Below are 25,823 nucleotides of genomic sequence, written 5' to 3'. Positions count from 1 at the left end.
TAAAATATACTTAACATACACAAAAAAATTGTTGTAAACACATAAGCACTGACAAAATTACATAAGTAACTAGTAACTAATTTTATCAAATACACAAAGTGGAGTAGAAGGATAGAGTGGCATGAAATGGAAATACCCAAGTAAAGTACAAGTACCTCATGTGTTAAAAAGGGAAGGGGCCCACTGAGGCTGCATATGTATGGGGCCATTGAGTACTAAAATGAATGCCGTTGCCTATGTTACTTTGTTGCCCAATGTGGCATTGACATATAACTAAAGATTAATATTAACATCACTGTGTATTCTGTTCAGGTTGGGGACTTAGGTTGTTTGATATGGGTATACACACTATGAGTCAGGTAGAGCTCAGTAGGCCTATGTTTCACCTCTCACATGAAGTGCCGTGGTGTGCATTTCCTCAGCCAAATAGGGCATCAGGATGGTGAGCCTATTCTAGTCAAAAGATATTCTTAGTCAAAGAAACCTTCCCCCTAGTCCAAAGTGCAGCTCCGCCCCGCTCTCTGCTGCTGTCCAGATTTATAAGAGCCACAGATCCTCAGCACTGGTTTGGCACAAGACTTCCCGAGCAGGACATGTAAGCCACAATATTTAGCCAGTAAGTATAAACGTTGAATTTAGTCTTTCTTGTATGTCTGACCTGAAAGTAAACAAATCACAACAAATGTTGCCACAAAAACTAATATTTACTGTAAACTAGGAGTGCTTGTAAATAAAATAAAGTTTCTGGTTGTTTTCATGGTACACCTACAGCAGCAGCAGCAGCTCTTTCCCCGAGTGAAAGACTAATTCTTTTACGCTTTGAATATATCTTATCCCATGAATCTAGGTATCCAGGGCTGCTCACAGCTTTGCTTCTTGTGAGATTTAACGAAGATGATGGTCTTAAAATGGTTTTACCACAAGAAAACTTCCCCACAAGGAATACACCTGTTGTCTTCCCCTGAGGCCTCACACTGCCAGTCTGAGGAGTTTACAACTAAATGATATATCCAGAGGGTTTACCACAGATCATGGGGAGACAATGCAGGTGAGATGCTGAACAAATGTGTGAGAAACAAATTGAAAATTATTATGTGGACATTTAGTTCCTCCTGAAAACAATGATTCTATGGAGCGATTCCTATAAAACTGAATAGATTTTACAGTGTAACCTGAGTTAAAATAGAAGTGTCTAATAAATGATGAATCATATGTTATTTGACGACTGTAGGAGTGCAGATCATCAGGTTTCTTGTAACACGTGTTGCTTATCGTTGATTAACCTTTGCCAAAACCAGCGTGGTCAGCTCTCCTCACGTTTCAGCTTTGAGCATCGTGCTGCTGTATCTATCTTGACGTTTTGGTTGATCTACACTGAGAACACTTATGTGAGCTATTAAAAACTGTCTAACCATTTGACCCTTAACCCAAACTTAAATGTTAATACCTTCTGATGTTAAGGGGTTATCTTGGCCTTTAAGCTTTACTGGGTGTGATTGCTGGCTATTTCTGTTTGAACACTTTTTGAATATATGTTTCTTTGACCAAAGAGCTCCAAAGTTACAGAAAGGAAGACAAATATAAAGGATCAGGGCAACAAGAGTAATTTAATTTTTTTTTTCTTTCTTGGAACTGGATAAGAATCTTATTTTAGGATTGAGCAGTCAAATATAGCTGGAACAAGATCAACTTACATGTAGGCATTGGTTGCATATATTTCCTGACCCAATCTAAATCAGAAGTAATTTGTGTATTTATTTTTTTTGTATGGATTTTTTGACTAAACTTAATTTTACTTTATTCATTTACGTTATTTATCAGAGACAGCACACATTATTAAAACCAATGTGATTAGATTAGTGATGTAAATTAGTCACATTTATCCAAAAGGCTGCTTTTTATTTACTGAAACCTAATAACAACATAGAGTTTAAAAACTAGTGGTAGTTCTTAATGCATATTATATGTGATATTTAGTTTTGTTTTATGTTGGTGAATGGTTACATGGGGAACCTGCTTCTCTCTTCACATATGTTTTACAAATATTTCAATTAAAGAGGATATACAACACAGGAAAAAAAGAACACCTTTAGGAACCGTTGCAACATTAACAAAGCCACTTCTGGTAACAAATAAACAAGCGAATACAAATGGTGGAAAAAGAGCAAGAACAATATAAGTTCTATTGATGTTTAATGTTGAGACTCCAGATAAAAGTAAACATCTATCTCTTAGCAAAAAAATCCCTCTCAAGATGCAGGGTGTTGGGACCTTCTTCTTCTTCTTATAAGTAAGTTATTATATTCTTTTGTTGTTATATTCTTGTTATATTCTTATTCTTATATATGTATATATATATAAGAATAAGAATATGTTTTCTGGCTGTAATTAGGCCGTAAGAGAGGACAGCAGAGAAGCTGTTGTGTATTTGCTCCTCTACTGGCAGGATGAACTAGCATCACTTCATTTATTTCTCTGTAATGGGTTTTATGTCACTGCATCCAAACAGGATCAAGTATCAGGTATCTAATCACCCACTTTGTGACCTGAATCAATGATAAGCACAGACCCAACCTGTTCCTGTATCTCTATTTAGCGTTCATAAACAGTGTACTCATATTTAATAAAAGGTTTATAACACATTATAATGTGGTTGTAAGCACATATAAGTGGCACTTAGATGGAGGCTGCTATAATAGTATAAACAGAATGACAAAATAGTTAAACACTGACGTAAAATACAAAATATATCTTAATTGGAGAAATTATTACGATTGTTGACAAATACTGTACATTAATAAGCAGTTAAAATGTCTGTACTGTGTCATATATGTCTTCACATTGATATTGTATTGCATTATAGACAAAAGCAAACAAATAAACAAACAAACTAACTAATAAATAAGTAAATAAATAAGCAGTTAAAATGCACTTACCTGCTTATAATTACACAATAGTGTTTATAAAACAAATTTTAAATGTTAATATAAAGCTTATAAATGCTAAATAGGGGGACTTCAGTTGTTCACATATGTTTAGTCATGGCGAGGTCATTTTTTCACTGGCATAACCACAACTGTTCACATGCATCAGGGGTCCTCACTTATTCACACAGTGGGTCTGCACAGCATGTGACAGCCGTTCATCTCGTGTCTCTGCCTCTCCACCTAAATATGGACGCCCTGGCTGTTCTTTCAGGGTTGCCATGGCGGTGGGTGACGTGGGAGCACAAGATTCTCACCTTACCCACCCGGTGGTGGCGCGTAGGGCCTGGCCCCTGAGTCAGATCAGGCGGTGGAGCGTCGAGTGGATGTGTGGCAATCAGCAATTGGCTGAGCACTTGGTAAATATATTTCCCCTGACAGCCCAGACTCCTAAATATAAACTGACAGACCAGCTACACTCTGCTCCAGACCAACTGTTGGCATGTAAAGACCCTCAGAAGCGTATCACAAGACCCTACCCCCCCCCAACATACCCTCTGTGGCTCTGTCAGAGAAATGTACAGTGTACATGATCAGAAGGAAAGATTCTGAAAAGCCTATATCACACTAAGGATTTAATAAATGCTCGGACTATAAATCCTTTGACTTGTTAGTCATCACTGCCGGTCAGACACAAGTAATTTCTTTTATGGTTCATGCTGTGTAGTCAGCTGCAGATAGGACAGACAACCCTCAAGGTGACCGTATAATTCACTGGATTTTGATATTGAAATATCAATGAAAGTGAAAATGTACTGCTCCCCCTCATTTCTGTGCAGACAGTGTTGGCTGAGGGTAAAGCCATGTGGGTGACCTTTGAAAGGTATTTTGGAGAAGTGGTAAAGCACTTTCAATCCATGTCTATAATGTCGATGCCAGTAATTGAACAAAATATTGTTTACTAAGTGGTCGTCAAGACAGAGATATTGCTCCTTTATTCTGCAAAGCCATAGGTTAGAATATGTAAAGTATGTTTTAATGTTACTGGATGTGTTTTCAGCACAGCAGTGGAGCATAATAGGCTTTCAACCACTATGTGGCTGAATCTTAATGGATACAAGTGAAAAGAGAATTTCCCCAACAAAGTTTACAGAAATAGAACGCAGATATTTCTATTTAGTGCTTTGGAGGTGGACGTTGTGTCCTGGTAAGTGTTCCCCATCAGTTGACAATGACCTTTTCAGCTTAGCTTATTCATTATTACACTCAATGCTTTATTGGACAGATGACAGTGTGGAGGCAGACTGGAAATGGGGGGAGAGAGGGGTATGACATGCAACATGGTCCCACAGCTGGAATCGAATCAGGGATGTTGGGGTTATATGGCAGGTGCCCTGGGCACTCTGGAGAGAATTAATCTCTGTGTTAATTTTAGGTCAAGGTAATTATGTGTCCATTTCATATATATATATATATATAAAGGTAAAACAAAAATTTGTATAGTATTTACGTTCAAAGTTATAGATGTAATGTTTATTCTTCTTTCTTTTTCCTTCCTGTAAACTGCAATAGTTTATCTATTGTCTTTTAGTGGACAACATTGTCTAGGATTCAGTTTGCAGGCCACTTTTATTGAGTCTGTAAATCTAATCTAGGTAATAAGGAGTCTCATTTAAGGATGTTATCAGTTATCCTCAAACGTACTTAAACGTTTGTGCTGAGAAACGTGAGGTTTGTGATTCTGAACAGGACCTTAATGGGAGTTACATGGGTGTGTATGTGTGTGTGTGTGTGTGTGTGTGTGTGTGTGTGTGTGTGTGTTAAATGAAAAACAGGAAACACAAATTGGATTCAGTCATTTCATTTAGTTGCGAGACACAGATCCTTCCTCCCAGTGGGGATTTTATACAAGATCAGAGTTGAGATCTGTCCCTGATGTAAAACACTGGGCAATCCAGCGGTGTCTTATCTTTAAAAAAAAGTTACACAGGACTATACAAAACACAACACTTCTGCCATTAGTTCCTAATAAGGATTGACTATTTACAAATCAGGCTAGAAGTACAGAACTGGTGTTACACATTTACTCAAAATAATATTTACAAGTCTATACACAAATCCACTGTTATCCCCGTCCTGCTGTAGAGAGAGAAAAGAGAGAAGTTACTCACACTGCCACTGTCAGACTCTCACTGTCAGTGAAAATCTACAGGATGATATATATTAAAAAAAATGTATGTACCTATAAGTTGTTCAGCAGGGAGTTCTGAACACTTTCATACACTTTGTTGTAGATATTTTCCTTTGATGTCATCCCATCAAGGTACTCTGTACAGAAAAACACAAATCAGAAGTGATGCCAACAGTTAGCAGTTAAAGCTTTATTTTCAAAGGAGAGATTGAAATATTGAAATATTTTGCTTTTATTTTGTTGTTAGCGATGTGGAAAGGGAGACAGAGCAATGTGGGCACATTAAGGGTCATTTATATTTATTTCAGATGGGAATAATTAGCTCAACATACCTATTTTGTCACAGTTGTTCTCCATCTCTTTCCTGTGTTTCAAGTACATGGGCCAGACGTGGCCATCGAACAGGCCAGGGGGGTCAGGGAGTGTGTATGTCCTTGTACTGTAGAAACATAACCAATTGAGTCATTTTATAGCCTGTAATTTGTCCAACACTTCAGTGGAATCACTGTGAGAGCTTGTTACCTTCTCCTCCTTTTGCACTCCTCATAAGGAATGGAAATGTAGAAACATTTGTCATAGACGTCAATTAGAGGCCTGCAGAGGGGGATCAAGGCTCAGATTAGTGAAAAGCTTTAGAGGTCAAGAGGCCTATAGGTTATATTTGAGAGCTTGTGGAGGAAAAATGTGTAACATGGCCAGTGACTGACTTGTAATTGTAGATGAGGAACCCCTCCACAACGAGAATATGAATCCCCTCCTCCGAGTCGCATTCCTCAGCTTCAGGTGACAGGCTCACTCCGTGTGAGCGGGCAAACTTGACAGGGTTCTCCTGCCAGCCTTTCACAGTGTTGACCATAGCCTCCATGTCCAGGGCGCTGATCACTGATACAGAACAAGGAGAGGAGAGAGAGGAGCAGGCTTCATCACACATTCAACCAACAGTCCTTACCATTAGTCAAAGTTAATGAATGTTTGTAGCATTTACAAAATAGATGACAGAATATGACAAAGTTTAGGTTTGATTGGTTACCAAACTACGGAAATGTGCAGGAAAGAAAAAGTACGTTACTGCATGGTTTTCCTACGCAAAATCCATTCTTACCATCCCACTGTCTAAAGCCGTCCTTCCCGACTTCTATTTGATCGGTTTTCTGAAATAACAGTCACCAATAAAACATTGCTGCAACCTAGTAACCAGTTGGAGCTGATCACACCTGGACAGGACAGGCCAAGGACTCGTCTCCACCAAAAGTAGCGCACGTGACATTTTTTGGTGGGGTTTTTAATGTTGCGTTTGCGAAATATCAGTTTCAATACCTTAGGACACAGCTTTCTCCAAATAACTTCTTTTAAAATGTTTTAAATGCAGGAAGGTCGTAATGCCTGCTGTTATATCACGTTGATGAAAGTGTTTTCAAAGATGGAAGCTAGCTTGTTTAGCAAACTGTCTCAGACTATCTGCGGGCTCTTGCGATTTCGGAAATTGCGTTTTCGATTTTTTGCAGTTGTGCGGCCCTCGAAGACATCCTCAGTGTATTGCTATAGCATTATAACATGAGATATAAGTGGACAAAATGACATCTAGTCACTTTGATTTTAAAAACAATTTGTGATTGGTTGTCAATCAACTTTTACGGGCCCAGAATGCAGTACAAAATGATGGTGGTGGGAGAGATACAATCTTCTGGCTTCTTTTGGGCCAAATGAGGTTAATAATTAAGCAAAATGTTGGTTGCAGAATGTGCAACGTGATTGGACAAAGTCTGACTTTAAGTGGGGACGCTCAGCCCTTTGATTGGCTGTCCAGGAGACAATCAGCCAGATGAATTACTAGGCTACTGTGATGACAGCATATCTGCAGGTCAGACTGGTGGTTTAATTCTGAGCACAAAATGTCCTCAAGGGTAAACTTAACGTAGCAAATGAAATATATAAAAACAACAGTTACAATAACTCAACAATAATACAATAAAATAGTTACCGTAGCTTTAAACTGAACATATAGTGACTTAAAGTTGAAAATAATTGTGACTTTAATTCAGCTTACCCTAAAAAAGTCATCCTGATGCACCACACAACAGTTGGGTAATGTCTTTAGCAGTCTATTTGTCAAAGTGGTCTTCCCACCGTTGGTCACTCTGAAATTAAGATTAATTTCACAGATGTGAGTTACATTTTAAGTTTGATCAAAAGACAAGCAAAAGTAAGTAAATAAATTAAATGACACTTACCCTCCAATGCCAATGATGAACTTCATTTTCTATGATTTGTGTATCGGTCACCTGTGGAATTCAGTAAGTAAAAGAAGGGAACCCACCCAAAGCAAACAGTCTATAAAAGGCTTCTTGAAAAAAGCTTTTCCTTCTCTTCTACCACAGACGTTCCCTCCTTTTACTACTTCATTGATAGACAATCTCCTTGCCAGACATATAAAGGATTAAGCTGCAGCGTCACAGCCTCTCAAACCAATCGGCCTCCTTTTCCTTTAGCCAATAGGCTGTCACTTTACAATCGCACCGCACAGCACCAATGGGAGGAGGACTTCAGAGCCTCACAGTTGCATGAAAGTAGATGCCAAATGTTAAACCTGCTGTCAGGGGTCAGTGAACACTGGTCAACCAAATTCAGGACAAATCCCCACACCCAACAGATACAACATAATAAAGAAATGGTGATGGGGGAAAAGCTGTGAAACACAAAATGAAATCTCTCTTTGTAAAGAGTCACAGTCACATGTGGAGTCTCAGACAGAAAGCTACTGTAGACTGGTGATGCTGATATTTTAGAGCTTATAAAATCTTTATTCTTAATTTGAGATTAATTAGATTTGAAGAACTTTTAGAAATTGTACAAATCTTAAATTGTTAGTAAGACGTGTGCAGATGTGATTTATCATAAGAGTTTGTGCCTTAGAAAAGGCAATGCGTGGAGAGGAGGCAAGGGCTGCAAATTGCACACTCATTGACATTTACTGTAATACATGACAAAGTATGAAAGTTGCAACCTCTTACTGAAACATGTCTATCACAATTAAGAGAGAAACCTCATTATTTGGGGTTTTTAGAGGAAAAGTTTTCCATTCTTAGACAGATCAGGGAGGGTGAAAACCAGAAGCCCTATATTTAGTCGGCTGTGTGTCTGCCTGCTGCGTCACGCATATTTGTGATGCAACCAACTAAACTACATGGCTGGCAGCCATATGCACACAGGGTCTCGAGTCATGGCTATAGGTCTGATAACGGATCTACTGTATGCCTTTGAACTTAAGCTTATCAGTCCTGTTTGTCACACACACACACACACACACACACACACACACACACACACACACACACACACACACACCAGATGTGTGCAGTCTAACCTTGTGTTTTTTATGTTTGTGCAGTATTTTGAACAAATCTTTTGAATCTATCTCTGTAATTTTAAGTGGGGAAGAGGTGGAGTCCCAGCTATATCAGAGCACATGGTCATGTTGAAAGGCTTCATGTTTCACTGCCATGACAATCCCAATGCAGAAAAGATGCCTGTTGACACCTTGTGATATTTCTTTTACCTCTTATATCAAAGTTATTGGCAGCTTTGACATGTTGTTGCAGTCTGTTAGTTAACAGATATTGCTGCATTCTGGGTAAGAATTTAGGGTTTACAAAATTGTCCCATATAGGCTCATACATTCCGTTGGGCACTAAGCCACGACATGGCCAAAACCATGTGGAACATGTGGTGTACATACTTTTTCCTTCTTAGACTCAGAAGACAGACAAACCTGATATTCCCTATTCAATTTATAACATCTTTTTAGGATTATGTCAAATTGCTGACAGTTCCAGGCTTAAAGGAATAGTTTGACATTTTGGGAAATACACTTGCAGATACTTAGATTAAAAGATCCGTACCACCCTCAGACATGAAAGTGATATGGAGCTTCTCATGTAACTCTCAACAACTAAGCAAATATGCCTAATACTTTCTTGATTTAATCCGTTATAACCTCATATTTAGCAAACAGACCCCTTTTCCATTTTAAATTTCTTGCTGAAATATTTATGTTATATTACTATAGGCCAAAAGACAGAGAAGAAGCAATGTCATTTCACTGGACTAATGTCTCTTTTTCACATCTGAAACAAAGAATTGTTAATTGTTTAAATGACTGAATTTGCATAATAGACTATAAAAGTCAATGGTAAAAAAGTAAAGGAACATGCAGGAGAAATTACAGTTCATTATGGGTTATGTAATGTGCTACCTTGTGATCACAGTATCCTAACATGTAAAAATGAAGAAGGGTCACCTCAGGAGAATTATGTCCAAATGACCCCTATAAAGAACAACAGTCAGGTGACACAAAGAGCATTGACACACTCGTAAATCATAATTATGCCCCTTAATAACTCATCAGTAACTGCCTGTAAAAACATTCTGGACCAAACTGGAATATATTTAGTGGCAATAAAAAAGATGAAACTATGAGCTGTAATGTTCATCTGTTCTGTATCAGAAGTCAAGGTTGGATACAAAGTGACAAAGGCTTGTTTTAGTTCATTCATTTATTTCTTTACAAACAATAAATGGCACAATTTCATAAATAACACTTTTAGCAATTAATTTGTCTTTCTCTTTAAATATATTTTATTTAATTTAATTTGTAACAATATATGTTTTCCATCTTGTAAAGTACCTTTTAAAACATGATGGCAAATGACAAAAACAAATGAGACAGAAGGATATAAACAAGCATGCCACCTGCATATCAACTCTGGAAAACTTAAAGACTGTAACACACGTTTGCATCATACTGTAGGTCTAAACAGAACAATTGCACATTGTTTTTCAGTAAACAACCATTAAACCAAACAATACCCATGCCACTCATATCAAAAACCAAATATCTGTGCAAACACCTCTCTCAAAAATATATATACAAATATGTACACATTGAAATGGACAATATTCCGACTTGTTGGAAGATGCTTGCGTGTTCATTCAAGTCCTTCATTTTTAATTTATGAAGCTGAAGTCATGCTGTAGATAAGGCTCAACTTGACATGCAGGGAGCAAATGCGTTTTGATTTAGCTATATCTTGTAATTCTTTGGCTTAAATTAACTTTTAGTTAGAAGCAAGCCTGTCACTGAAAATAATGTTTTAGAGAAATGATTGTCTTGCAGATAATGGATCCAGTCAACACGCACAAACCTGTGCAACAAGCGTGTGATGGTGGTCTCAGCTGGCTCTCTTTTTAATGAATGAATGTCCCCCATTGGTTCTTCCATTTTAACATCTGTAATGCAAATACAGATAGTTTCATTATCTTTCTTTCTCCATCACCTTTATCCTGACAGTCTGAAATATATCAACTGACTTTATTTTATCTCCACAAATACATTTCATATAATCCTTACATTTGTCAGTGTCAGTAAGCATGCACTACATCTAAACTAAATCTAACTGGAAACATTGCCTATGTATTTTCCCCTGCGTTATCCCTTGGCATTTGGTTAGGGGATGGTGCCTGTGTCCATTCCTGGGATACCAGCCAGTCCTAAGGCTGATAGCTCTTTTGATATATTGAGTATGATAGGAACGGTCAGCAGGACAGCAGTTTCTCAAATAACCCTGCCACCCACCCTAAGCTACTGTGGCGGGTATTTCCCCCAATTTCAGGAGAGGCTGTGTGATGCGGATAATTTTGTCAGACCTCGGTCGTACAACCCATTAAAAATAGAATTGATCGGTTGTATGCAGGCAGGCTTAAAGATATTAGCAGCTGTGCTTTATGTAACACAGGGTCTGGAAGAAATATGAGGTTTGAGGATCAGAGAGTCTGAATTTAAGGAACTGAAACATGACTTGGCAAAAGAGAAAGTTGTGTGGAATGAGCTGGATTGACGATCGACAGTAATCATACAGCACTATATTTTGTGCTTCAGCCTTTAGTTCAGTGCTCACAGAGAAGGACTAACACAATTAATCAATTATCTAAAAAGTTGTCAATGAATGTACTTTTAATCGTTGCAGGGTCTGTTAGTGACGGAAAAGGTAAAGGAGATGTATATCTTTTTAAGACAAGATTTGAGTAACTGAGATCTGAGTAATCTTTTTCTGTCTGCTTGTGGTCTCACTTGACTCCATATGGTTCTGTAAACTGGATCTTGAACTGAGAGCTGACCCTTTAGACCTTTGGTCAGAGAGTCAACACTCCAGACAGGCCATCGTCCAGCATTTAGGTGATTTACTGTATCGTGTCTCTCCTGCGCACATAAGCATGTATGTGTGTGTGTGGGGAGACATGAACATTTCCATGTATGTCAGAGATTAGTTACAGTGGTCTGACATTACAAACCAGCCTGGGGTAAGTTGGCTGGAAAGGCAGTTATGTCAATGACAGCCCTTACATTAATGTCAGATGTCACGGCCAACCTCTGCTATCATCGACTTTGGCCTGGAAATGACAGATTAAAGTTAAGCCATAAGTAAATATAAATATTTAGCTTGGTCATCTAGCCCATATTAGGCTGTGCTTTATGTTGCCAAAACCTATCCATGTGGCTGCACAAATTGCTCACACTTAATTTAAAGAGAAGAAACGCACACGATTGGTTTTCTATTTAGCCTTTTACATCACTTTTTTATGATAATGGAGGAAGCTTTCTTATTTCAGTTTCTTATCTGACTAAATGAAATGAAGTGTGTGTAAGTGAGAGTGAAATTGTTTCAGACTCCTAGAAGCCACCAGTTTTGAATAAAATAATAAAATGTCTGAATATTTTTCATGTTGTAGTGCTGAAGTAGATAAAAAAAATAATAAAAAAATGGCACTGGACTGCATGCATTGCAAAAGGAGGTCACCTTTCTTTAGGCAGTGTTGAGTTAGGCTGCTCTTGCTCAAGTCTGTAAGTAAGACAGGCACATATTAAGAATGCAACCTAGATGCAGAAAAAAGAGCAGGCATTAAAACTCTTTTTAACATAAAATCACATGCATATCTATTGCTCACCTTTCCCTTTGTACCTGTATCTTCTCGTCATCATACCTTTAACAAATGAGAAAAGAAATGTTGGACTAAAACTTTTGAATTCCAAGGTACAGCCACCTACAGTTTGATGAAAAAAACAATATGAATACCAATATGAGTTTTTACTTTTCAAAAATCCCGGTCTATTCCCAATTGTATGCTGTATAGAACGTGGCTGTCATGGTTTCTTCTAGTATAAGGTTTCAGATATATGGTATTTGCCACAAAAGACAGAATGTCTATAGAGTGAATGCTGATTTAGAGTAGGTCTCTTTTTTGTGACTGCTAGTATATTATATCCTATCTTGGTTGTCTACTATTTCAGATGTTGAAGTGTAGTAAAATAAAAAGTGACAACTATATATTTCAATAAATTATACAAACTAAATATTAATGAATAAACACAGCTTGACCCAGGTTTAGTTGGATCACCGAACTGTGAGCATTCACCTCAAAATGTTATTACTGTAAGCATGCTATAGACATGTTTAGTGTCTCAACACTGACCCCTGGTGGCTCAGAGTACTTACTGCAACACACACTCAGGGATCTGCACATGCTCCATGGGGATGATCTGGCTGAGCTCCTTCAGGGTGTGAACGTAACGAATCTTGTCCATGAACTTCACACTGCAGAAAGCATCAACACCATGCAATTATCACAAATGATCCAGTCTGAACACCTATATCTGTATCGGTGTCATCAAGGCCAGTCCTTGTAGCACAGCTCTTTATGTTTTGTGATGCAACTGGATTATTATGTCACAACTTTGTAATTTATCTTCTTTCTGATTCTTGGATTTGTTTAGATAAGAGTCAACATTTAACTCAAAGGATAGACTGATGGACTACAAACCACACTAAATGTATCCTCACCTGATGAAAGGTCTTGAGATGGCCAGGACGGTCCGGATGAACCACGTTGGGTGAGCGATGATGAGACATTTTAGATTCTTCCTCAGTCTACAGGAGACATTCAATTGCTCGTGATGCTTTCCTCCTTCTAATAATAATTTAATTCATAATAAATTCAAATTGCATCATCATTTATCTTTAGCATCAACAACATTAGTTATACATTCTTGACTATATTCTCATTTCCATCACATTTTCCATAAACTGTTGTGATATTCTGTCTTACTTCCTGTCAATCATCTGGTAGCATCTCTTCAGCCAGCTGATGCCGGGCATCTTCCTACGAGGAGTTGCTCCATTCATGTAAACAATCATGTAATCTTCTGCCACCAGCAGCTCCAGGCTGCTCACAACATACCTGAGGACAGAGCAAACAAGCTCAGATCTGACTCGGAGCATAGGTACAGTAACATAGAAGATGAAAACACTTTACTTGAAAGAATTCCTAGATATGTACTTCACAAAGTAAAATTCTTAATGCCAATGAGTGTTGGTAAAGTTATTCAACCTTCGTTTCTAGCATTTAATGTAAATAATCATTTCAGATATGATTTGTCATGCATATATTTAATAAAAACATTTTCTCCAGTCATGTCCTTTGATCAATTATACAGTGAAAAATAATAAAGGTAGAAGAATGTTATAAAAGGGTCATAATACAGCATGCTACTGTAAAAGAGTCCATTAAGGGCCAGAATGGATCTTACAGAAAGAGATTCTCCATGATGTATGTGTAGTCCTCACAGCCGCTGTCAGGAAGGTAGCAGGCTGCAAACACAATAATGGCATTCAGACCCTCTCCATAATAACCTGAAAGAGGAGAGAGACAGATTCAGTATGACGGCAGCTGCATTGGCAGTGTTGTGACACTGGCTGCATTATCACGGTCTGAAGAAATATGAAAACCGAGAAAAAAGCTATCCGAATGATCTTTTAGTTAGTCTTTTTTTTCTTGTTTGTTGTTTCTTGTCATGTTTAGCCCAGGGACATTAAATGCACAAAGGTTGTTTATTATTATTTCGACCAATCCATTAACATCAATGAGGGTAGACAAAATAATAGAAACCCCTGTTAGTGTAATTCAATTCAGTTCAACAGCACCATAAACTACATCCTTTAAAATGATCCTAAAGTATATCCTTCATGAAGGTAAGATTTATTGCAGCACTGTTGTATTAGACTGTCTTAGTTTAGGCCTAGTGTACCTAATAAACTACCAACCAAGTGTATGTCTCTATACAACTCTTTTTGTTGGACTTTGACTATAGTTACATGCACAGCAGTTCTATTTGGTCGGTCTTTGGTTGAGTGCAATGTTTCTTTCTTTCAACTAGGTTCATAATATTTGCATCAAAAACTATCATCAACTTTGATCTTAAACTGTCCTGGTAGAACTGGTCTTTCAAACCCAATGTTGGATGAATCCTAACACACACACACACACACACACACACACACACACACACACACACACACACACACACACACACACACACACACACACACAGACACAAAGTAAACACTCTTTCAACCTAACCTCCATGTGTGACCACCCTCAGGTATGGTCTGATGACCTGCATGTCAATCCGCTGCTCCTGGTCTCCGATGATCACTGTTCGCCATAGACGACCGGATGAGTCTCTCTCCTCTTCCCTTTCACCTGGAAGACGCTTGGCAGTGGCCACAGGAGTGTCATCTAGACACAAGGTAACACAAAGATGGTCAGATTGTTTAATCTTGGTGGTATTGTTGTACTGTATCAGTGATGGAAATATTTCCTTAAGAATGAAAAACATTCAGTTGCTATAGACAGAATTTAAGAGTTAAGAAAGTCAGCATTTACTCTCTAGCCATGCAATGATAACTGCATTAAGTGTTTGTTTTCATTTTTGCTGTATTTAACAGTTGGCTGCATATTTGTGACTGGCCTGCCAAAAGGAGACAGCGCCTGAGGCAGGACTCAGACCGAGGACACTGCAGGTAGTATGATTTGCTTCTCAAATGAATTCCAACATGCATCCCTTGACCTTAATAAATGGTGCCATCTTTAATATGGATCATCTAAAACTCTGACCCTCCCACTCCAGCTCGTTGCCATTGTTGATGAACTCCAGCGAGTCTGTCTCATCAGGAGTCTCGATGTCATCTACGTTGATGTCCAGGTCGTCGGGCGTTTCCAGAAACTCATCAGAGAGCACCGATCCCTCGCTCTGATCCAGGGAGAGGTTCATGTCGGGGGCGACCAGAGTGCGTCGCTTAAGGTGGGCCATGGACACGCCCACATTCAGAGTGGTGGGAGGATCTGGACAAGCAGGCCAGCAAAGTTCAGATACAGAATATCATAAAAGAATATAGTTAATGATGTGTATTTAATCCACTTACTGGTTCTGTGGTCAGTGAGACCACATGAAGAATCAACATCTCCATCCTCTGGCAGTGGCCTGCAGAGAAAAACATAAAAATACAGAAATAAATACAATGACATGGAAACAGCATAAATAAAACATAAAATTACATATATAGAAATTGTAGTTGGCCTATTATTTTCCTGGTACCAAGTTAATGATTGTGATGATTAAGCATTAACATTTAACAATACACTGCAATGATAAAAAAAAAAAAAAAAAAAAACCTAAATGAAATGATGAAATAAACTATGAGCAGTCGTTCGTAGCATTTTCAATTCAATTCAATTCAATTCAATTTTATTTATAGTATCAAATCATAACAAGAGTTATCTCGAGACACTTTACAGATAGAGTAGGTCTAGACCAAACTCTGTACTTTACGAAGCCCCAACTATTACAGTGGTTGCCTCAAGAGCAAGCATTAGCAGTAGCTATTGCGACAGTGGCAAGGAAAAACTCCCTTTTTTTTTGTTAGGAAGAAACCTCGGACAGACCCAGACTCTTGGTAGGCGGTGTCTGACGGCACCAGTTGGGGGAGTGGTGAATGGTGGCAATAATAGTCATAATAAAGATAGTGAAGCAGTGATCACAATGGTAGTCATAGTAGTTCATGTCATAGTAGGGCACAGCAGGGCGTTACGGGGTGTAGTGTGGCACAGCAGCCTGGGTGGACGCGGTTGGACGCGGCAGGACGCAGTCGGACACTGCGGGGAAACGCAGAGCGTAGCAGGGTGTAGTAAGTCCATAGCGTCAGCTGCACCCAGGACCCCGGTGTAGGTGCCACCCAATTCCAAGGCGATGTTCTGGGTGAAGAAGAAGCAAAGGGACTCCGGGGAGAAAACTCCCCAGAGATAGGTTAGTAACAGGCATTTCTGGGACTAAGATGCACACAAAAGGAGACAAGTGAAAAGAGAGAAGAGGGAGCGGCTCATTGTGTCCTTGGAAGGAGCTTCCCACAGCAGTCTAGAGTTATAATAGTATAACTAAGAGAGGCAGGCTAAAGAGAGGGGCCCTGGACCGGGCTCGTACTCTCCTCTGCCGGAACGGGCTTGTACTTCCTGCCTCCCTCTACTCTACTCTACTATGCTGCAACTCCTCACTCCCTAACTATAAGCTTTATCAAAGATGATGGTTTTCAGTTTATTCTTAAATGTGGCGACGGTGTCAGCCCCCCGAACCCAAGTTGGGAGCTGGTTCCACAGGAGAGGAGCCTGGTAGCTGAAGGCTCTGGCTCCCATTCTACTTTTAGAGACTCTAGGAACCACAAGTAGCTCTGAGTTCTGGGAGCGTAGTGCTCTAGTGGGACAATAAGGTACTAAAAGCTCTTCTATGTATGATGGTGCTTGACCATTTAGTGCTTTGTAGGTCAGGAGAAGGATTTTAAATTCAATCCTGGATTTTACAGGAAGCCAATGCAGAGAAGCTAATACAGGAGAAATGTGATCTCTTTTGTTAGTTCTTGTCAGAACACGTGCTGCAGCATTCTGGATCAGCTGGAGGGTCTTGAGGGACTTATTTGAGCAGCCTGATAGTAAAGAATTACAGTAGTCCAGCCGGGAAGTTACGAATGCATGGACTAGTTTTTCAGCATCGTTTTGAGACAGGATGTTCCTGATTTTGGCAATGTTACGAAGATGGAAAAAGGCTGTTCTTGAGGTTTGTTTTAAGTGGGCGTTAAAGGATAGATCCTGGTCAAAAATGACTCCTAGATTTCTGACAGTAGTGCTGGAGGCCAGGGCAATACCATCTAGGGTAGCTATATATTTAGATAATGAAGTTCGGTGGTGCTTGGGTCCCAGCACAATAACTTCCGTTTTGTTTGAGTTCAACATCAGAAAATTGTGGGTCATCCAGGATTTTATATCTTTAATGCACGCTTGAAGTTTAGCTAACTGACCGCTTTCGTCTGGCTTGATTGACAGATATAATTGGGTGTCGTCTGCGTAACAGTGAAAGTTAATTGAGTGTTTCCTAATAATATTGCCTAGAGGAAGCATATATAAAGAGAATAGAATTGGTCCAAGCACTGAGCCTTGAGGAACGCCATGGCTAACTTTAGCGTATTTGGATGGTTTATCGTTAATATTAACAAATTGGGATCGCTCAGAAAAATAGGACTTAAACCAGCTTAGTGCGATTCCTTTAATGCCAACTAAATGTTCCAGTCTCTGTAAGAGGATGGTATGGTCAATAGTGTCGAATGCAGCACTAAGATCTAATAAGACAAGTACGGAGACAAGTCCTTTGTCAGCAGCAGTTAGAAGGTCGTTAGTGATTTTCACCAGTGCCGTCTCTGTGCTATGATGCATTCTAAATCCTGACTGAAAGTCTTCAAATAGACTATTTCTATGCAGAAAGTCACACAATTGATTAGCGACTACCTTCTCAAGGATTTTGGAGAGAAACGGGAGGTTAGATATAGGTCTATAGTTGGCTAAGACCTCAGGGTCGAGGGTGGGTTTTTTCAGAATAGGTTTTATCACAGCTACTTTAAAAGACTGCGGTACGTGACCCGTTAATAAGGACATATTGATCGTATCTAGTAATGTGGTGTTGACCACAGGTAGTGCTTCTTTAAGTAGCTTCGTTGGAATGGGGTCTAAGAGACAGGTAGTTGGCTTAGCTGAAGAGACCCTTAACATTAATTGTTGGAGGTCTAAAGGATAAAAGCCGTCTAAATAAGTATCAGGTCTTATCGTTCTCTCTAGCCCTCCTGCGCCCAATGGTGAGTCGTTGGAAGCTGTGGGCAGAAGGTGATGAATTTTTTCTCTAATTGTTATAATTTTATCATTAAAAAAGGTCATGAAGTCATCACTGCTCAGAGCTATAGGAATAGATGGCTCAATAGAGCTGTGACTATCTGTCAGCCTGGCTACAGTGCTGAAAAGAAACCTTGGGTTGTTCTTATTTTCTTCTATTAGTGTTGAGTAATAGTCTGATCTGGCATTTCTGAGGGCCCTCCTATAATTTTTTAGACTATCTTGCCAATCCACACGAGATTCTTCCAGTTTGGTGGAACGCCATTTACTTTCAAGTTTTCGTGAGATTTGTTTTAATTTGCGAGTTTGGGAGTTATACCAAGGTGCTAGTTTCCTTTCCTTCATCATCTTCTTTTTGAGAGGAGCAACCGAGTCTAAAGTAGTCCGTAGGCAGGCCGTAGCAGCGTCTACAAAGTTATCAAGTTGGGAGGGACTAGAGTTAACGTAACAGTCCTCTGTTATATTAAGGCATGACATTGAGTTAAGTGCTGTTGGAATAGCTTCCTTAAATTTAGCTATAGCACTGTCAGATAAGCATCTAGTGTAGAAACTTTTATTTAATTTCGTATAGTCTGGTAGTAGGAATTCGAAAGTTATTAAAAAATGGTCTGATAATAAAGGATTCTGCGGAAATACTATTAAATCGTCAATTTTGATGCCATATTCTAGCACAAGGTCGAGGGTGTGGTTAAAACAGTGCGTGGCCTTATGCACCCTCTGACTGAAACCAATAGAATCTAGCAGTGAATTGAAAGCAGTACTAAGGCTATTGCTCTCAATGTCCACATGGATATTAAAATCACCTACAATAAGTACTTTGTCTGATTGAAGGACTACGCATGATAAAAACTCTGAGAATTCAGATAAGAACTCAGAATATGGACCTGGTGCTCGGTAAACAACAACGAATATAATTGGCTGTACTGTTTTCCATGTTGGGTGTTGAAGATTAAGAACAAGGCTTTCAAACGAGTTATAATTTAGTTTAGGTTTAGGATTAATTAACAGGCTCGAGTCAAATATGGCTGCAACTCCCCCTCCTCGGCCTGAGCCTCGTGGAATTTGGGTATTATTATGACTGGGAGGAGTGGCTTCGTTTAAACTAACATATTCGTCATGGCCCAGCCAGGTTTCGGTGAGGCAGAATAAATCAATGTGGTTATCTGATATCAATTCGTTTACCAATAATGCTTTCGATGACAGAGATCTAATATTTAATAGCCCACATTTGATTTTCCTATTCTGTTCTGTCGTTGCAGTGGTTGTTTTAATTCCAATTAGGTTGTTTAGTATAGCACCTCTTTTATTAGTGTTTGGTTTAAACGGTCTCAGTCGGGGGACAGACACGGTGGTTATGGGATTATGAATGGGTGATTGCTCTGAAGGGAGCACAGAGGGGCGTATAGCGCTGTATCTCTGATTATTGACTTTGGGAGAGTGTGTCTGGTCAGTGTGCTTGTGGGAGTGTTTACGGGATGTAAACAGTCAATCAGAGGTCTGGGTATGCAGGGCGTGGTGCAAATTTCCACGTAGCATCTGGCTTCCGCGTGTATTGGGATGAATCCCATCCCTGCTGAACAGGGAGCCACGTTCCCAAAACAGATTGAAGTTGTCAATAAAACCTATCCTGTGAATACTGCATGTGAGCTGGAGCCAGGTGTTAAGGGAGAGTAGTCTGCTAAAGAGGCCTGATCCGCGACCTAGAGATGGAAGTGGGCCCGAAATAAAAACCGACTTCCCAGTGCTTTTTAAAGCCTCAATGAGAGTGGTAAAGTCTCGCCTTGTGCGCTCACACTCCTGAATCCGAGTGGACATGTCGTTATGTCCACAATGGACCACGATGCGTTTGATAGAGGTCGGAAATGAGGGTATCAGGTCCATAACTTTAGCCAGGATGTCTGCAACTTTGGCCCCGGGAAAACAGTGTGTGACAGCATTATGAAACCGTAGGTCTCTAGTGATGGAGTCCCCAATAATTACTGTGGTTAGGGGGAAGAGCGGACGAGGAGTGGGGGGGTGTGGGTAGCCGGTGACGGGAGCAAAACAGTCAGTGTCGGTTTCAGATGGGCAGGGAAAAGAAGAGGAAGAATGCTTACCGTTCGGTTGTGGAGATTGTTTTTGAGGAACGTTGTCATTTGGCTGATCCAGGCAGTGTAGGCCACCGGACCGTCTGACTACCGCATCCCTCAGAAGCTTTCGCCGCGCGGTAGCAATCGTCTTCCGTGACGACGGCTGGTCAGTCTGCTTTGAAGCGGGGCGAGCCCGGTGAGCCGCACTGGCCACCACCGGCTCCGACTCCGACAAAGCATTGAAGCGGTTGGAGAGGCTGAGGGCAGGAGGCGATGGAGCCCTACCCGAGGCTCTCTTTCGGCCGCAAACCACCTCAGTCCAGGGTGGCTTGATAACCGGTGTCGAGCAGGACGATGGGCGTGGGCAGGCAGCTGGGTCCCATGGCGCGGTATCCTGGAAGGCCGCCGAGAGAGATGAGATCCGGAGCGACTGATTATGAGCCACGTCCAAGCAGGCGGTTAACAAAGCATCTTTGGTTTTTAAGTCCTCGGAAAGCCGACGAACATCTTCCCTGAGGTCAGCAATTTCTTTGTTTGTATTATTGAACAACGAGGAAATCCTGAGGGGGAGTGGGGACTCGCCAGGTGTAGAGGTAGCCATGAAGCTAGCGTTAGTTTAGCCGGTAGGCCTAGTCTTGATAAATTAGCGTGAGGCTAATACTTACTTACACGTAAAAATGTGTCTTTGGTTTTAAAAACACTTTATTAGTATAATAAAAACTAGGCGATAGAGCCGACTGTTAGGTAGGAGGTTGAAGGCAGCTGCCGGCTGCCTCGTCCCCGCCGACTGCTGTCGCTTGTGGATGACGTTCGCTTGTGGATGACGTGCAGCAGCTCGTCGACAGAAAACCTCTCCGCTTTTTTCACTCTTAGTCTTTTGTTTTTGGAGTGGCACTATTGTTATTTAACCACATTGTGTCCTTGGAAACAATATGTGTTGTTTGAGAAAGCAACACCAGTAATAATCACCAACTCCTCTCTGACATTATAATAAGACAGCTAAACCCTCAGCGCTGGGGCACGCACACAAACACACACACACACACACACACACACACACACACACACACACACACACACACACACACACACACACACACATGCATGAATAGACAAACACGCCCTACAACCACAAGTACTGATGCAGCTGTTGGGATAATTGCTGTTATTATGTAGCTTTGTCAAGGTAAGTTAAAGACAGCACCAACAGATATAGAACAATGGAGAAGAAAAAAAAAAAATCAACATTGTAAAATCATTCTAAAACGTTCCTTTATAGGACTCATGTTTAAACTGTCGACATTGCCTTAGCCAACTGAGCTACAAGGATACCATTGTTAAATTATTATATATTACAAATACCTGCAGCAGATAGATATCAAACATGGACGATACAATGTAAAAAACTGTGTATAAATATGTTGTGAATACAGTGGATGTCCTTGAATAATAAAGTTTCCTCTGCTGTAGAAATGTTTCTTGCCAGTAGTTGGCCGACTATTTTTCCATTGCTGGACACCATGATGTGTTTGACTTGTCCTCTTTTTTTCTCATTGCTAGCTGCGATTTTGTTCACTGACATGATACAACATGATCACGTAACACATAACGACTACATCAAGGAAAGAACACACCTGCTGCCTTTCAGCATTTAAACAGCTCACACACACACACACACACACACACACACACACACACACACACACACACACACACACACACCGACACACACACACACTCTCACTCACACACACACACACACACACACACACACACACACACACCGACACACACACACTCTCACTCACACACACACACACACACACACACACACACACACACACACACACACACACACACACACATAGGAATACCTGGGGAAGTCTTCATCCTGCCACTCGTCCTTAACCTCCATGCTGTCCATGCGTAAAGTAGCCTCTGCTGTACCCATCCTCTGCCAGGGAGGACGGGCTTCAGCTCTCTGTGGTTGACAAATTCAACAATGAATTGTTTTAAAGCATTGTTATGACATAGAGTACTTGTAGCTGTCTTAAAGGGGCGCTTCATGATTTCATTAGGATTATCTTATTTTGGTTTGAGAATTATAATTGAGCCAAACTTACAACAGCTTACGACAGCCAGCGTTACAAACTGAAGGTGTGGAGTTTTAAAAAAGTGGGTGTTTACCAGGCAAGGAAGATATAATGAAAGACACTATCCTGTTGCATTATGGGAAATGTAGGTACACTGTTTTGGAGCTTAAACCATACTAGGAACGAAACATTAGGATATCTCAGCCTCTTTTGCTTCAATTTTGACCATTGCTTTTTAAATTTGTCTCTCAATTTAAACAACCTTATGGAAGCGATGTTCTTAATTGCTGGAGTACCCCTTAAATAGGTCAAGGAAAAGACGACTTAACCACAGTATATAGCTTTAAGGAGCTGTAATTAAGTGGTCTGGAGAGCAGCTAGAAAACAAAACATGGGTGTAATGAAGAATCCAACGAACAATCTTAAATATATAAATTAATACAAAGTTGGCAAAACTAAGTAACAGTTTCCCTACATCCCTAGGGAAGGAGACAAAAATACAGATTAAATGGCTCATACAGCCCCTCAGGGCAATACAAGCAAATCACGCGTGCCGCCAAAAAGCAGATAGTGATCTGAACTTCCATATTTTACATAACCAAATCACAAATGACTGAAGTCTCCATCCAACGCTGCATGTCCTTTTCTTACTATGCGATGTAAAGCTTTACTGTGTCTCATGTTTGTGTTGGTTGTTGTGTGGTTGTCATTCAAGGATCAGTAATGCACAGAGTGAACATCATGTGTGAGTATCGTGTCAGAAATGTGCATATGGGGGAGGAGTGTCCTTCCTACATCTCTGTCCCAGCCAGAGTTCATGCTGCAGCAGACATTACCACAGTCCATTTGTCCACTGGGATGGCACTGATGTGCTGTAGTGAGACATGTCAGAGCCTATACTGAAAAAAAAAAAAAAAACTATAAATGTGGTCTAAAAGATACAGGCCCTCAGGCTACATGCTGATGGAGCTGCTGTGTTGTGATTGGACTCTAAACGTTCGAGGAGAATGGTTAAGTGTTTACACTGTATTATCCCGTAAGAAAATTGAAGTGTTTGATATGAGCTTGTTAGGGAACTCCTTAAACATCATTTTAATAAAGATCCTTGTGGCCAAATCACACTTTGATTCCCTTTCCTCTGTTCTAACACTCTAATATTTTGAAAAAAGCTTTGTGAAACAGATTGATCATTTCCCTGTTCAATTAAGAATAAAAGAGGAGTGTGACTAGCTGATAATAAAGTGGAAAATTCACACAGAAACCGCAGATCAGTGCGTGTGGTGTGGTTTGTTGTCTGTGCAGATGTCTCTTGCCAAGGCTCAGCTGCTCATACAGTCAACTGCTGATTGATGCACACAAAGTAATGTTGCAGTAGCATGTGTTTGGCCTGGATTTGAGTCCAGATGGATAATATCTCGTAAGCTATTCACCGCATTGTGTCTATCAAACCAAACACCTAATAATCTATCTCAGAGGTGGAAAGCAAATAGATACAAATGCTCAAGATACAGAAGCTATACTTTAACTAAATATCACATCAACAGAGCCACTGATGATAAAAGGTAAGGCAATACATCATGATCGAGTACAGCTTTCCTCAACTTGTTTAATTGCAATTTACAGGAAAAGCCCTGGATATTTGAATTCAAATCCTAAGTATTTCTTCATAATATTAAATATGTATAACTAAATAAGTAGCAATCAAAGTTACAACATATTTAGGTATCATTTAAACAGAGTTTAACACTTGAAAACTCACCTAATCCTCTTTATCAGAACTGAAAGGCTGTGGTTTGATTAAATCCTGATCGGTACGCAAAAGTAAGTGACCACCTTTTCCAAATGAGCCCTGTCCACTTCAAGCCAGTGAGAAGAGCATGGACAAACACAAATATCTAATGTGAAATAACAAAAAAAATTCTAAATTTAGCAGAAAATACATGTTCATTTAGGTTACATAAAGACGCTGATTGAGAATTGACATTTGTAAGGCCTGAAAATGTGTGAGGAGAAAAGCTATCCTGTCACGACTGCCATCCTTTTCCTATCTGATAAATGAAATCAGACACTGTCTCAGTAATTTGAATCACAAACAGTAGCAGAATTAAAAACATTAAATACTATGTAATTGATTGAGAATCTGCCCCACTAAAGAAAAGCTCTTTATCTAGCCAAAACCAGAAAAATAATGGCTCATGTAAAGGAAGGGTACTCACATACTGTGATTAGGATGACTTCCTCTTCGCCGTTTTGAAAGCTTCCCGGTTTTGCTTTCAGTTTCTCCTCTTAAATTTCTTCCTCCTCCTTAAATCTGCCGGAGCACAGTGTGGGTCCTCATTGTTTACATCTGCAAGTGGGACACTTGAGTGCTCAGGATCTGGGCTGCTGGATGATTCTTGCTGTTTACTGATGCTTCTAATGGAGGCTGAGAGAGAAAATGTGTCATCCTGTAGAGAGAACGGTTAGGAGAATCAGGGTGATCACACAACAAACACCATCCTACTCTCATCTTTTCAGTCTCTTCTGCTTGCCAGATCCTGTGCTGCTTTTTGGTAAAAAGATAATCCTCGCCCTGCGCTTTTAGCTTGTCTCATGATGATCACGCTCTATCTCTCTTCCTCCCATTTACTTCTGCTCATCTCTGCTGAATCCCCCTCTACCCTCCTCCTCCCTCTACCAACACTAATGCCCCCACCCCAGGCTCTAATCCTGATGTGATGATGTCACCAGTATGTGTTATTGTGGTTATGTAATCACACCTGCCTACTGTACCTTCTCTTTGATTATCTTAGGCTGCTGGGAGTCAGGATCCACTGTTTTCCTTCTCCTTGCGTTCAGTCCATTTTGCATCCATAATTTAATGTGTTTTGATCCTACTGCAAGCTGGAAGAAATGGACGTTTCTACTTCACCACTGTTCCCTGGCAACAGCATCTTCCTCCCTCACACACACATATACAGTACATACAGTCTCTCACTTTCTTGCCTTTTCTCACCATCTCTTTTAACCTCTCTCACTCTTGATTAAAACCCCTCCTCCAAATGAATTCCCTTCCTTTTCTCTTGCTCCCTAGCTGTGATGCTCCCACCCCCTCCCTCCCTCCCTTTCTGTCCTCACAGCTGCACTGAGCTCTGGGCGATGTCAGTGACACAGAGCGGCTTCTCTCTGGCATTGTACTCATCGCCCAGTGGGGGCAGCCACAGTTTCCTATTCTTCTCCTGCCATTGGCTGCTTGGCAGAAAAATGCATTTTGGGTGTGCTTACAGTATTCTATTAATAACGCTACTTTGCACAGCACTGAAACACTGCAACATGCCCAGACTTGTGACTAAAGCATTTGTTTTTCCACAAATCAGGTACTGTTGAGAGATGCTGAAAATAGTTAAGGTAGTTTCAGGTCTTTAAGAACATACCTTCTTGCCTAGCTTTAATTGTGGCTTACTCT

At 40.2% G+C, this 25,823-nt stretch overlaps 2 protein-coding genes and 2 long non-coding RNA genes across 9 annotated transcripts; 2 read left to right on the top strand and 2 right to left on the bottom strand.

Moving 5' to 3' along the window:
- The first annotated feature begins 502 nt into the window (after positions 1-502).
- LOC116045907 lies at positions 503-13,078 on the top strand. The gene is made up of 3 exons (XR_004104027.2): positions 503-616; positions 848-1,048; positions 12,944-13,078. It is a non-coding gene; the product is annotated as an uncharacterized LOC116045907 (long non-coding RNA).
- On the bottom strand, positions 4,770-7,536 carry LOC116045904 (nicotinamide riboside kinase 2-like). Of its 3 annotated transcripts, none has more exons than XM_031293899.2 (8): positions 7,347-7,536; positions 7,163-7,253; positions 6,218-6,266; positions 5,823-5,997; positions 5,638-5,709; positions 5,448-5,554; positions 5,167-5,252; positions 4,770-5,063 (listed from the first exon to the last, which is right to left on the bottom strand). In XM_031293899.2, exons 1-7 carry the CDS (start codon positions 7,370-7,372, stop codon positions 5,167-5,169), a joined length of 606 nt encoding a protein of 201 aa, XP_031149759.1. In that variant the 5' UTR covers positions 7,373-7,536; the 3' UTR covers positions 4,770-5,063. The 3 variants fall into 3 exon arrangements, with proteins under 3 accessions (XP_031149759.1, XP_031149760.1, XP_035861529.1); XM_031293900.2 differs by having other exon boundaries at positions 4,770-5,060; XM_036005636.1 differs by lacking the exon at positions 6,218-6,266 and having other exon boundaries at positions 7,347-7,526.
- atcayb (ATCAY kinesin light chain interacting caytaxin b) lies at positions 9,672-25,051 on the bottom strand. Of its 4 annotated transcripts, none has more exons than XM_036005633.1 (13): positions 24,599-25,051; positions 22,160-22,266; positions 15,432-15,490; positions 15,124-15,351; positions 14,587-14,745; positions 13,757-13,859; positions 13,276-13,407; positions 13,011-13,097; positions 12,666-12,764; positions 12,118-12,153; positions 11,970-12,011; positions 11,541-11,562; positions 9,672-10,401 (listed from the first exon to the last, which is right to left on the bottom strand). In XM_036005633.1, exons 2-13 carry the CDS (start codon positions 22,234-22,236, stop codon positions 10,360-10,362), a joined length of 1,086 nt encoding a protein of 361 aa, XP_035861526.1. In that variant the 5' UTR covers positions 22,237-22,266; positions 24,599-25,051; the 3' UTR covers positions 9,672-10,359. The 4 variants fall into 4 exon arrangements, with proteins under 4 accessions (XP_035861526.1, XP_035861528.1, XP_035861525.1 ...); XM_036005635.1 differs by having other exon boundaries at positions 9,676-10,401; positions 11,516-11,562; positions 24,595-25,050; XM_036005632.1 differs by having other exon boundaries at positions 9,676-10,401; positions 24,595-25,050.
- LOC116045908 lies at positions 14,628-15,274 on the top strand. Its single transcript, XR_004898404.1, has 3 exons — positions 14,628-14,756; positions 14,955-15,029; positions 15,137-15,274. It is a non-coding gene; the product is annotated as an uncharacterized LOC116045908 (long non-coding RNA).
- Positions 25,052-25,823: the final 772 nt, after the last annotated feature.

This window comes from Sander lucioperca, chromosome 9 (assembly GCF_008315115.2).
Source record: "Sander lucioperca isolate FBNREF2018 chromosome 9, SLUC_FBN_1.2, whole genome shotgun sequence".
NCBI classification, from domain to species: domain Eukaryota; kingdom Metazoa; phylum Chordata; class Actinopteri; order Perciformes; family Percidae; genus Sander; species Sander lucioperca.
Note: the sequence above shows the minus strand (reverse complement) of the source record. Positions and strands in the feature narration are given on the sequence as shown.

Coding starts and splice junctions, on each gene's coding strand:
- LOC116045904 (XM_031293899.2), bottom strand. CDS start 7,372: ATGAAGTTCATCATTGGCATTGGAGG. Junction 5,710..5,822: donor TTCCTCATCTACAATTACAA/GTCAGTCACTGG, acceptor CCCCCTCTGCAG/GCCTCTAATTGACGTCTATG. Junction 5,555..5,637: donor GAGTGCAAAAGGAGGAGAAG/GTAACAAGCTCT, acceptor ATGTTTCTACAG/TACAAGGACATACACACTCC.
- atcayb (XM_036005633.1), bottom strand. CDS start 22,236: ATGGGTACAGCAGAGGCTACTTTACGCATGGACAGCATGGAGGTTAAG. Junction 12,765..13,010: donor ATCTCAAGACCTTTCATCAG/GTGAGGATACAT, acceptor TGCTTTCTGCAG/TGTGAAGTTCATGGACAAGA. Junction 12,154..12,665: donor ATCCCTGAGTGTGTGTTGCA/GTAAGTACTCTG, acceptor CATTTGTTAAAG/GTATGATGACGAGAAGATAC.